The following is a 12662-nucleotide window of genomic DNA, read 5'->3' as shown; positions in this document are numbered from 1 at the left end:
ATATCGCCTACACAACCTCTTCCACCGAAGATGCTATACTACAGAGATCACTTCATGAGTATCACTGATGATGGAGAGGCCTAGATACTACAGTGATCACTTCATGAGTATCACTGATGATGGATTTATAGAGAGGCCTAGATACATGGAGGGCTTTTTACCACACGGCTCCCGAGTGGCTATTGGTCAGCTTAGAGTTTCATCACACCGATTGGAGATTGAGACTGGCAGAGCAGCACGGATCCCCCGAGAGGAGAGGGTATGCAGATTGTGCAGAGAGGAGGTGGAGAGTGAGGAGAATTATGTATGCAGATGCAGAGCATATACTGCCATCAGAGAGAGAGATCCCATTTTATTCAGAGAGCCACATTCCCTACGCCAGATCTTTGAGGCAGCAGACCAGCGCATACTAGGGAGATTCATTCTAGACATACAGCGCCACAGAGAGACATCATTACAGGCTCAAACAGCTCCAGAGGGGGGACGACAGACACAGATTACTACATTTTTTCAAAGATCCATCCCACTCCCAGCCCCTACACGGCAAGGAATTACTCTCCAGAGAGTAGAGACACTCACAGCCCGCAGGGGACAGAGGACACCTGGCTTTCGGACACCACACCTATACCAGAGAGAGATGACAGAGATCAAAGCTCAGTTTCACAGAGAGGGTGCGGAGCGACTGGCTCGCTTCAGAGCACACCCAGGCATGTTCTTCAGGGAGCTGTGGACACCCCCTTCATTGATGTATACCATTTTATACCCCCAGTATGGTACAGGATGGAGCTAGCTAGGTTGCATATCATGATTGTATACTCCATGCATATAGCTTTGCATTCTCCTAGTAGTAGAGCTCCATCCCCTCCCCCCACTCATTGTACTTATTGCACACCCAGATTCAGCTTTTTAGTTCAGTACTTTCTCATTTTGTTGGGATGACAGAGGATACCCCATACAGGTACACCGATTTGTCTCATAGGCCGAGTTCGGTCTTTTGGAAGACGTTAATAAAATCTTTCTTTCTTTCTTTCTTTCTTTCTCTCTCATCTTGGCACCATGGAAACCAATATGGTATCAAAGCATGGGTGAAGTCCTCTCAAGCTGCATTTTTTACATCACCCACATGAATTCCAGCATCACCCTCTCCTTCGCATTTTTTTCTTCGACTTTTCTTTCTGGTTTTGGGCCAAAAAAAACCTTTGAACTTTTCCCCCTTTAAGTTTAGACAAAACAGCATCTTGGCCAGGAAGTTTTTCCTTGTTTCGAAACATTTCGGCATAGAAATGTTTCATAGGCTTTGTAGGGAGCAAAACGAGTTTTTACGTTACAATGCATGCAACCCATGTGATGAAACATAGTGCTGCCCCATAGATATCTTTAAAGCAGGAGATAAGTGAGCCCCGAAGTATCCTGGCAATGAATCCCTACTCTATCAGCCTGACAAAATGGTATCTATTATATGGATTCATTCTGGATGGGAATGTCAGGATGAACCAACATCCTAGAGTAACCCAAGGTCATCTCTTATAATTATGCCTCACTCTCCTCTGATCAATACGGCTGCCTGTCATGGTGTATATTGAAAAGGTGGTAATGTATCCTTAGAAAGTCCATGAGATGTCATCCAATGTGCACTCTGTGCTTACTATCCCTCTGTGATACCCTGTGCAGCTAATTGCATAGAGGACGGAAGGGCATTCCATGGTAGTCTCTGTCTGCCCTCAACCGTGTCACCATGTGATGGATCCTCTGCATGTACATAATCAGCTAAAATGATGCATCTATGTACCCTGGGGAATCTGCAACTTGGCTAATATAATGTGATGTGGGAAGGAAGATTTACTGTGAAAAACTGTGAATAAAACGTGACAGCATCATAGAATGTAGTCTCTATTTGGCTCCACTCTAGCTGAGGAAGGTCCACATCCCAAAAGAATGTACCATACATCATTGCTGGCCTGAAAAGGGAATTAAATGGAGTGCCTTGGTTTGAACAACATTGTCACTCAAGACCAACCAACTATGCAACCACTTGCCAGCAGTGCAGAGTCGATTGATTTGTGTCCTCTGCCAGAACCTTGCTCATAAAAATCGTCCCCAACTCTAAATTGTAGTGCTTAGGCTCCCCACACAATTCAGGCTTCAAAAGATCCCTCACCTAAGTGTTTGTACCTGAACTCTTCAGTTCCAACCAACTATCCAACACATAGATATCATTCAGTGGTAAAGCAGCTCACCCTAATGCCCCATACCGCCAGAGTGGGTGCAGGGTGACACCTCGGTTATAACCTAGCCTCCTCAAATGTGATGTCCTAGTTATGACCGTATGGAAGTAACATAAGTCCATGCCTCATGTTATTATTAACCATGCTTATTCTTATCCATCCATATCAGAAAACGTGAACTAAATACCTTTGAATCCTTCTTGACCTCAAGCTTCTGGCGCTTTGCATTCTTAGGCAACAGTAAGTCCACAAGTGTGTCCTGATATAGTTCAATCATATAAGCCTGTAATATTTGATGAAACAAAACAAAAAATGAGTGGCTCATATTCTAAACTACAAAAAACAGAGTATAAATTGAAAAACTCGATCAAAGACCTCGATATACCTTCAATGAAAAAGAGAACTTATTGCCATCTCTTTTAAGAATGCTGAAAAGTTCTTGGGTGGCCCTTGGTGTGAGGCCTGGGTTACTTTCTGAGCCATAGATTGTGAAAGTTTTTCCAGAACCAGTTTGACCATAAGCAAATATGCAGACATTAAAACCATCAACCGCTGACTGCACCAGGTACTGAAAACAACTCAAAACAACACAGCCGATCCACATGATTTTAAGTATTTAAAAATGCGATGCTTTGCAAACATGTGGGTGCATGCATGCATGTGTCATGGTATGTGTGTGTGTGTGTGGGGGGGGTGGGGGGGGGCAGGGGGCGGGGGGCGGGGGGCGGGGTGTGTGTTGCGCAAGAGACTTGTGTTTTTGTGCGCACTTGAAAATTGTGGGGGGGGTGCGTGGCGGAGCGTTGGCGAGGAGAAGTCTCAAGCGAAGTCCTGTGTCATCTATGCCCTGTGCACGCGTCACACGCGTGCGCGTGTGTTCGTCACGTGTGTGTGTGTGTGTGTGTGTGTGCGCGCGCGCGCGCGCGCGCTTTTGTGTGGCTGTGAGGTGGTGTGTAGCGCCTTACCGTTCGAGAAGAAAGTTGGAGGATCGAAGGTCGATTTTCACAAATAGCCTAATTTTGTGATTCCATTTGCGTTATCATGCTTAGATAACCTATTTCACAAATTTTAAGTACCAAGGTGACCCTCTTTTGATGCAATTTATAGACGTTATAGAGCGATTTGTAGATGTTACACAAAAGGTACTTACAATCAGGCCGTTCGTGAAAATCAACCTCTCCTCCTGTAACTCACTTCTTTGAAGGATCTGAAACTTGATGCAAATCATCAAGTTTTGTGGTAAAGTTAATGTTTTGGAGTCAACAAGGCAGCACCGTGGGCAGCAAGACTACCAGCACTAGCAGCATCGAGCAACAACGAACAGCAGGTGGTCATGCAGCGAGCAGAGTATCTCAGCACTAGCAGCATTGAGCAGCAGCGAATAGCAGGTGGTCATGGAGCGAGCAGAGTATCTCAATTAAAACCAACTAAATAAGCAGCATTTGCCACGCGAGATGGGTGGGCTGAGTGAGCGGGTACAGCAGTTCTGCAGCAATCAACGTTTTTTTTTTCTAGTGACTGTACAGAGATGGGTTCTATTGAGTAGATTCATATGTGTATACGAGACACCACTATGATCCCAAGGAAACACACGTGAAACGAGCCAAACTTGCAGAGAATCCGGAAATTCAATTTCTATATGTTCTGCACAAAGATTATGAATTCGCACAAAACAAGTGGAGTAAAGCAAAACCGTCTGTGAAAGTGGTAATGCAGAGAGAAATCATAATGCCTAAAGTGAGAAAATTCCACAACAAGCTCCAATATTGTTTTTCCCAGGACATATGCCCTCAGCGAGAAATATTCGTCAATAGGTCAACAATCTTTTGGCTAAAGAATGTGTTGATGGAGTTTATTATGCAGCGAAAGGCTTCTCACAAATCCTGCTTAACTCAGTGTAGGCAAAGCAAAAGTTGCTTGAGATTGCACCTCTCTTTTACACCAGTCAAATGGTACATGTGCTGCCATGGGTGCCTACTGCTGACTATCAAAGGCTGCTGAAACATCAATGCCCAGTATGGGTTGAGGTGGTAGATTTTCCCACTGATCTACAAGATGCATTGCCGCAGATAGCTCAGACATTGGGGAAAGTAGTTTGTGCACCTACAATCATGGGCAATAGAAAAAAATTATGTGTGATGTGGGATACAGATCTGCCAACGTTCCCATGGGGGAAAAGCCATATGAATTAAACTAGTCTCCTTTTGCTGGGCCATGTTTTAAATGTCACAAGTTTGGGCATTTTGCATCTGGATGCCCAACACTCAAATTGCAACCCCCTCAGAACTCAATCCCTCCTCCATTGGTGCAGAAGCAACCAAAACTGCACGTGGTGAAAGCAAATGCAAAGCAAAGTATGGCGCAAAAATAAAGAGAAATCAGTGCAGAATAAAGGTAACGTGCAAAACAGACAAATCAACCAAAGAAAAGATGTTGATGGTTGATGCTCTAAAAACAGTGGTCTTAAAAAATAAGCCATTGATTGCAAGGCACTAGGATAAAACATCTATGGCCTCCACCTCGGGTGAATCAACCACATTTATATCCATGAATTGGTTGAACGCACTGAAGGGAGGGATAGAATACTTGCAACAACAAATGCATGGAGAGCTACAAAGAGATATGGTATTAGCAAATGATTACATGCAAGATGCATGATGGATATGACACCATGTAAATATGTAACATATAATGTACAGGGTTTGTCTAATCCAAATAAGTGGAGGTTGCTTTGGGATTATGTTGCTTCGGCAAATCCGGATGTGGTTTTCTCGCACAGGAACATAATCGACATGCTTTTGTTGAAAAAGTAGGTTGTTTTATATTTTATGCAGGAACTACTGATTATTTACGCACATGCATAACAATACGAGCAGCTTTGAGGCCAATGCTTGCCTATAATGATCCTTTTGGTAGATAAATTGTGCTGTAATGTATGCTGAATGAGCAGATGCATGAATTTCCAAGTGTATATGCACCTACGGCATCAGCTAAAAGGGCGGAACTCTGGACAAGGCCAGCTATCTATCCGTGGTTGACAAATACGTTTGTGTTGGGAGACTTCAATAACTCTCCATCAGTACAAGATAACACATATGGGAATTCACACATAATTGCAGTGGAAAAATTGGCCTAGCAAACATTTATCAAAGATATTGTAGCAATGGACATGTGGAATGTGAATTGTCTTGACAAAAGAGGATTCACATTTCAGCATAATGCTAAATCACAGTATCAAGCGAGGCTTGACAGATGCTATATGTTAAATGTTCACAATGGGGATCCGAGCCCTGCAAAGGCATGGGTGGATTATACATCACAATTATCTAATCATTATCCATTATGGGAGGGGATGCATTTTGAAATTGTTATGGACAATGCAATACTGCCATGTAAACGACTATGTATAGTCAATAACTCATACCTATCACATGATAATTATCAAGCGAAGGTATACAAAATCATTGCATTACTTAGAGAAGATGCCTGTTATGATCTGGACTCGGCAAGAAGGATGCAATCTATCATTATCGAATATGGCACATCGTATACGGGGCGGCAAAGAATGGAAATAAAGTAGATGTGCAAGCATTGCATGAGATTGCACAAACAAGGCAATTAAATCAGGAGGAAGAAGAAAAGCTTTTAAATGCACGATATATGACAGATTGCAACAATCAGAGGAAATTGAAAAAATGGCAAATACGAGCTAGGCAAAAGCCTCTACTAGATAAAGGCTGCTCGTCAGAACAGTTTTTCAAATGCTTGCATGCTAAGAGACAAAAGCAAACTGTGAAAAAGCCTAATGGTCAATGGACCTCCGACCAATAATGTAAATGATCTAGAAAGGTAATGTGTGGCACATTTTCAATCACTCTTTGCTACACCAAGGCATTTCTCACGAGAGGAGCTAAAAGCGAAAGCCAAGATGCTTATAACTATGACACCAATTCTTGATCAACAAGAAGCTGTACAGTCGGAATACCCTTTCATGAACATGGAATTGCAAACTTCTCTTGTCAGACTAGGTAAGTGGAAGTCACCAGGATCGGATTGGCATAGCATACTGTGGCCACGAGATATACTACCCCCAAGCCAAATTACTAGGCATTTGGGATACCCTTTGGGTTGGAACATATCTTTCAAAAAATCAATTGCATGGGTGCTCACAAAAGTCAAACAAAAGGTTGATACTAGCATTTGTCTACATGGCCTTTGCATGTCAGGCATAGTTGTTATGAGGTGCACCTCTAACAGTTCGAGGTGTACGAGGCATTCGATTACTTGATCGAGGAGTTCTCAAAAAAAAAAGTTGGTTTGAGTCTCTTGACTGCGGCTTTAAGGGCCCAAGGAAAGCCCCTCTCACACACTCTCTCTCTCCCTCTCTCATAAATTCTCTCCCTCCCTCCCTTAAGCCTTTCTTAAGAGCCAAACACACACACTAGGATGATGATGTTTTTTATACCCACTTTTGGAGCTATCTCTATACTCTACCATGTACTTTGTAGTTGGATCACGGTTTTGGATCCGTTACTACCTCAGCTCATAGACTTTAGAGCCTAGATAGCTTAGCCCCCATCATACCCTACTCAGGTTTATCCCAGTTCATTTCATTTTACTTTGTACCCTTGATGATGTATCCAGATGATGAAGATGTATTATTTTGGTCTCATAGGTCATTTTGGCCTTCAGCAGACGTTTAATACAGCTTTCTTTCTTTCACACACACACTCTTTCTCCCTCTCTCATGCACACCCTCCCTCTCCCTCCCTCAAGGCTCATACATACACACTCTAGTCTCTCCCTCCCAACTTTCACTATATATCTATCTATCACTATATATATACCTCTGATGCCTCTAACAACCTTGATATCAGGCTACAAACAGTACAATCCATCGAGATGGCTTATATACAGTTCTTCTTGCTGCTATTGATTTGGGACAAAACATCGATTGACATATTCATGTCATCGCCAATGGAGTTGTTATGGAAAGCTAGCTCTGATAAGAAGGCTTTGAGGTTATTGAGAATGGAGCATGTTTGCAGCCCTAAAATGCATGGAGGGCTGAATATCTTGAGTTTGCATTATCATGTACTCGCTCGGAAAAGTACCATGATAATAACTTTCGTAGAACAAGGACAACCATGGGCGCAGATGCTTGCTGCAATGTGTACGAGTTACAAGGTTGATTCGTTTGGACATTGGAATCTTTCCTACTGGGATATCTTGGTAGGTCAGGCACAAGGAAAAATCCCAGGCTATTGTCCCTACTCTTTCAGATTGCTCCAAGACTGAAAATCTGTGCTTGTACATTTGCATTGGGCACATAAGCCAATGCCTCCTAGAAACACACTAGTAGATGAAAATGTGCATTGGGCACAGCATTTGATACGCCATTGGCTGTGGCTGAGCCAAGAAATGCTTACTATTTAGCACAAAAAGGAATTCGCACAATCGGAGATGTCATATCGACTGAAGGCCGACCATTGTCATTTCCACAAGCACAATGACGATGGCAATTGGGAGCTCATTAGCGCCATGTATGGAGACTTGTCGTTGCGCAGTTAGCAAGACATGGGGATATGTCCAATATATCGGTTGGGCAAAAACAAGATCATTGGCTCCTAAAAAACACCCGACCAGGTTATATTATGCAGCTTCCTCTTTATGGCCTAACAACGGCAAGGGCATATAGATTACTGCTTCCACAGCCATGGATAAACGGACATGCAGATCAGGGGTGGCATATGAATAAATCATTAGGCTGGTGGAAAGGTAATTTGGGGAAGATATGGAAAAGAAAATTGCTTTTAAAACGAATTGCATTTAAAACATAAGGTTTTTTTATGGAGAGGTTTGCCATTTGGCCTCCGGGAAGTCATGGTGTGAACACCTCTACCCACGGGCACTTTTTACTCTAGCTGAACAGAGGTTTTTTCCCGTGGGAACACACCCTTGTGTGTGGGGCCTTGAACCTTAGAGTATTTAGTACTTTGTACTTTCATTCCACATTATCAAGTGTGTGTTGGGCCCTGAGCCTTATGAGTATTTAGTACTTTGTACTTTCATTCCACATTATCAAGTACATTTTCCAGCACGACACTCTCTCTCATGTTTTTTCACTGAGCGCAACTCTGTGTGTGTGTGTGTGTGTGTGTGTGTGTTTGTGCCTGTTTTCTTGTAGAGCTCCCCCACCATAGCCAACATTGGTACCAGAGCGACACATCATGTGCTCCTCATCTTCACGCACAGATTTAACACTCAGCTCGCATAGCAACTTCAGCTCGTTTCAGCTCTAACCTCCTGTTTTTAGGGTTTCAGCAGTTTCATGCAGTTGCCTGCCACCTGCAAACTGCAGTACAGCCTGTTTTTAGGGTTCTGAAAATTCTGTACCTGCTGTTTTTAGGGTTACTGCTGCTGCAAACTGCCATACATAGTGTGTTCGGCACTTTGCCCGCCTGCCTGCTGGTCGCCCTCCATAGCAGCCGCCCACGCAGCAGCTGCAACGAAGAACACCAGCGCCGCCTGCTCCAAGGGCTTCACCCAGCATTGAATGTGCAAACCCCCGAATCAATCTTTTGATTTGGTGATTTCCGCCAACGCCGCTTCCGCCACCGTTGCAGAGCCAAAATTTCAAACCAAAAATTTTTGCACATCTATATTCCTCCTCCTTTGCCGAGTCTCCCAAGCCGAAGCACACCTAAATCGGGGCCCATTTAGGCCATCAAATCCCCTCTGCAAATTTTCATCTTCTCCAAAAACAGAGCTGAATCGAGCCTTGGGTTAAATCCGGAATTCCTCATGCTCTCTCAGTGCACTCGGCATGGAAATACAACATTGCCACACCCATCTTTGGGGTCTATTTTGGTCATCAAGCCTCTATTCAGATAACTTTTCTATCCCTACACTCTGTCATCTCAATACATTTGTAGGTCTTTGTCATCAGTGAATCATTGGGCATCACTTTGAGTGGACATTAAGGGTTTGCAGTGCATTGTGCAGCGAGCTTGGGAAAGATTGTTAGTTACCATTGAGACATGGCTAATAATGATGTATTTCGGATGCTCTCTGCCGAGGACAAGCTTGATGGGACTAACTATCCCATGTGGGCATATATGATGAAGCGTGTACTGGTTGCAAAGAATTTGTGGATATATGTATCTCGTGCTGAGTTAAGGCATGCTGGTCCCACATCTGCAACTAGCACGTTAGTGGGATCCATTGTTGGAACGAGTGATTCTGGTTCCAATGGAAGTGCACCACCTACACCTGTTCCTTCTACACAAGAACGACTCAGATTGGATGCTAAAGATACACACGCTCATGCCTTAAATTGCTCTCTTGTGTAAACTGCAAGTCATTCCCCATATTCGTTCATGTACTTCTCCTAAAAGTGCATGGGATATACTTGCCTCTTTATATCAGATCCGCAATGAAGCTCGTGTAGCTCATCTCCGGAAAAAGCTTGACTTGGAGCATATGACTGGGTGATTCTATGGATGGATTTCTCACCCGTGTTAAGGATTTGCAAGCAGTTAATTAATATTGATGAGGTGAAACCTGGCAGTTCACTTGTCTCCACGGTTCTCAATGGTTTGCCTGAATCCTATCAAGGATTTGCTACCGCTCTTCGCCTCTTGACAAAGAGAAATACAGATTTGTACACACTTGATGATTTGGTAGCTCTCTTGTTACAAGAAGAGCAATACCGATCCAATCCGAACAGCATGATTGCTATAGATCACGCTTTTGCTGACTCCTATCATGACAAAGGAAAATCTGGGACTGGTTCTAGTGCTAAACCTAAAGGCACAACACAAACCCATTAGATCCTCCTAAGTCTAAAGAGGAGAAGATTGAGAAGAAGAAGAGATGCAACTATTGTTGGAAACCTAGTCATGTAATTGAGGAATGCAGGAAGTGTAAAGAAGAAGCACGTCTTGCTCCAGCTACAGGTGACAGTGCCGAGGAGGCAAATTTTGCACATGATGGTTATGCCCTAACAGTCACATGCAGTGATTTGCCTGCCTCTTCTTTGTCATTGTCGGATGCTGATTGGTATTTTGATTCAGGTGCTACAAAGCACATCACTACGTGCAAGTAGTTGTTTGCTACCTTTAGAGATGCACCATCAGGTGATATAGTTTTGTGTGCTAATAATGCATCATATGTCATTAAAGGCATTGGCAATGTGGAGTTGACGTCATGTAATGGGGACACATTTACTCTTACAGATACTTTGTATGTACCTGGAATTCGCAAGAATCTTATTTCTCTCCCAGCACTTGCAAAAGCTGGTCTCAAAATCCAATTTTCTGATCATTGCTGCTCCATTTATGACAAAACAAATTCTGATGTGCTTATACTCTCTAGTACATTGAGCAATGGCCTTTATAGGCTTGACATGTATGACAGGAGTAGTGATTCTCATGATGATGCTATGGTTGCTTCCACATTACAAGTTATGCATGACACTGAGCTATAGCATGCTCGGTTTGGTCACCTTAATTTCCCTTCTCTTATGCGTTTACAACGTCAATCTATGATTCATGAGTTGCCACCTTTGTAGCTCCCACACAAGCATGTATGCAAGGGATGTATATTGGAAAAGATGCATCGTCATTCCTTTCCAAAGGATGGCACTATGTAAGCTACTACGCAATTGCAGCTTGTACATAGTGATCTATGTGGCCCTATGAGGGCATCATCTTTTGCAGGACATCTGTACTTTATGACCTTCATTGAACGATTACACTCGTTTTTGTTGGGTGTATGGTTTGAAAGCTAAATCAGATGCATTTTCAGCTTTCCAACAGTTTCTCCATATGGCTGAAAACGCTTGCAGCCATAAGCTCAAGACATTGCGCACAGATCGCCCGGGGGGGGGGGGGGGGGGGGTGGAGGGGATATATTTGACACGTGTTTACAGCTTTTATGCAATCACGTGGTATTTCTCATCAATGTACTACTCATTATACACCACAACAAAATGGTGTGGCTGAGCGTCGTAATCATACATACACTTATGGAAATGGCCAGATGTATGCTTAAAGCAAGGATTTGCCATCTAGATTTTAGCTTGAGGTGGTCATTTGTGCTGACTATGTGTTGAATCATTATCCCATTAAAGCATTGAAGTCTATGATAGCCCATGAAGCTTGGAATGGCAGAATTCCTGTAATTACTCGTATATGTGTTTTTGGATGTCTGGCTTACATGCACGTACCAGCACAGCAGAGACATAAACTTGAAGCAAAAGCATTGAAATGTATTTTTGTGGGGTATAGCAGTGAGAGCAAGGGATACAAGCTTTATGTACCTTCCAGCAGGAAGATTATTGTGTCCAGAGATGTCATCTTTGATGAATATGCATCTCAACCCATGCTTTCATGTAGGCTACAACCATCAATTGATGCCCCACTTGTCTTTGATACATTGCTGCCATTATTTGGTACACGTGCTAAACTTGTTGAGCCTAATTTGGCTCCAAATCAGCCCCCTGTTGCTGCTGAAAATCAGCAAAATCAACAGCCCAACATTCCCCATATTGCTCCGGATCTGCCACACTTTGATCAGGATGCCATGGGTGATGCATTGGTTGAAGAGGTTGCAGCGATTCACGACACACAGAGAGTTCCCCGCTAGCTCATTGACACCTTGCATGACAACAAGCTGCCTACACTTATACCAGGTCATACACGCGCTGCCTCTCGACATGATCTCATTTTGTTCACACAGCCCTTGTTGCTACTACATGTGATGAGGAGCCACTTTCTCATTTTGATGCATTGGAGAATGATATTACAGCCATGTGTTCGGAGTTGGCCTCCATTGAAAAGAATGCTACATGGGAGTTATGTGGCTTGCCTGAAGGCAAGCACGCCATAGTCACAAAGTGGGTGTATAAATTGAAACGCAAGCCGGATGGCTCAATTGATCGCTATAAGGCGCGTTTAGTCGCCGAAGGGTATGCCCAGCGAGACTATGAGGAGACTTTTGTGTCTACTTCATGTATGGCTACCATACACACTATTGTTGCATTGGTTGCACATAAAGGTTGGAATGTGCATCAGTTGGATGTCAAAACTACTTTCCTGAATGGTGATTTACAAGAGGAGGTTTATGAATCACAACCTCCTAGCTTTGTTCAGAAAGGTGCAAAGCATTAAGTATGCAAATTGCGTAAAGCACTTTATGGCCTTAAACAGGCCCCTCGTGCTTGGTATCAAAAGATTCATGCATACTTGATCTCTCATATTTTTCACAATAGGCCTACTAAGAGTACTCTCTATGTTCGCAAACAAGGGGATGATTTCATAATCCTAAACCTTTACGTGGATGATTTATTAGTGATTGGCCCTAATGAGAAGCGAATTTCAACTTTCATAGCTGAATTACTGAATGCATTTGATGTTACAGACATGGACCTTTTGCATT

The 12662-nt window shown here is 43.2% G+C and overlaps 1 protein-coding gene across 4 annotated transcripts in view; it reads right to left on the bottom strand.

Moving 5' to 3' along the window:
- ZWI (kinesin-like calmodulin-binding protein (ZWICHEL)) overlaps window positions 1-12662 on the bottom strand; it is a 114051-nt gene that overhangs the window by 14251 nt on the left and 87138 nt on the right. For all 4 annotated transcript variants that reach the window (XM_086780740.1, XM_086780741.1, XM_086780738.1 and 1 more), the window contains 2 exons: window positions 2611-2793; window positions 2413-2508 (listed from right to left, as the gene is read on the bottom strand). In XM_086780740.1, coding sequence (XP_086636866.1) covers window positions 2413-2508; window positions 2611-2793 — 279 coding nt within the window. The remainder of the gene's footprint in view (window positions 1-2412; window positions 2509-2610; window positions 2794-12662) is intronic.

The sequence above is a fragment of the Cibotium barometz genome, chromosome 42 (assembly GCF_041138505.1).
Source record: "Cibotium barometz isolate CiBa-2024 chromosome 42, ASM4113850v1, whole genome shotgun sequence".
In the NCBI taxonomy this organism is placed as follows: Eukaryota; Viridiplantae; Streptophyta; class Polypodiopsida; order Cyatheales; family Cibotiaceae; genus Cibotium; species Cibotium barometz.
Note: the sequence above shows the minus strand (reverse complement) of the source record. Positions and strands in the feature narration are given on the sequence as shown.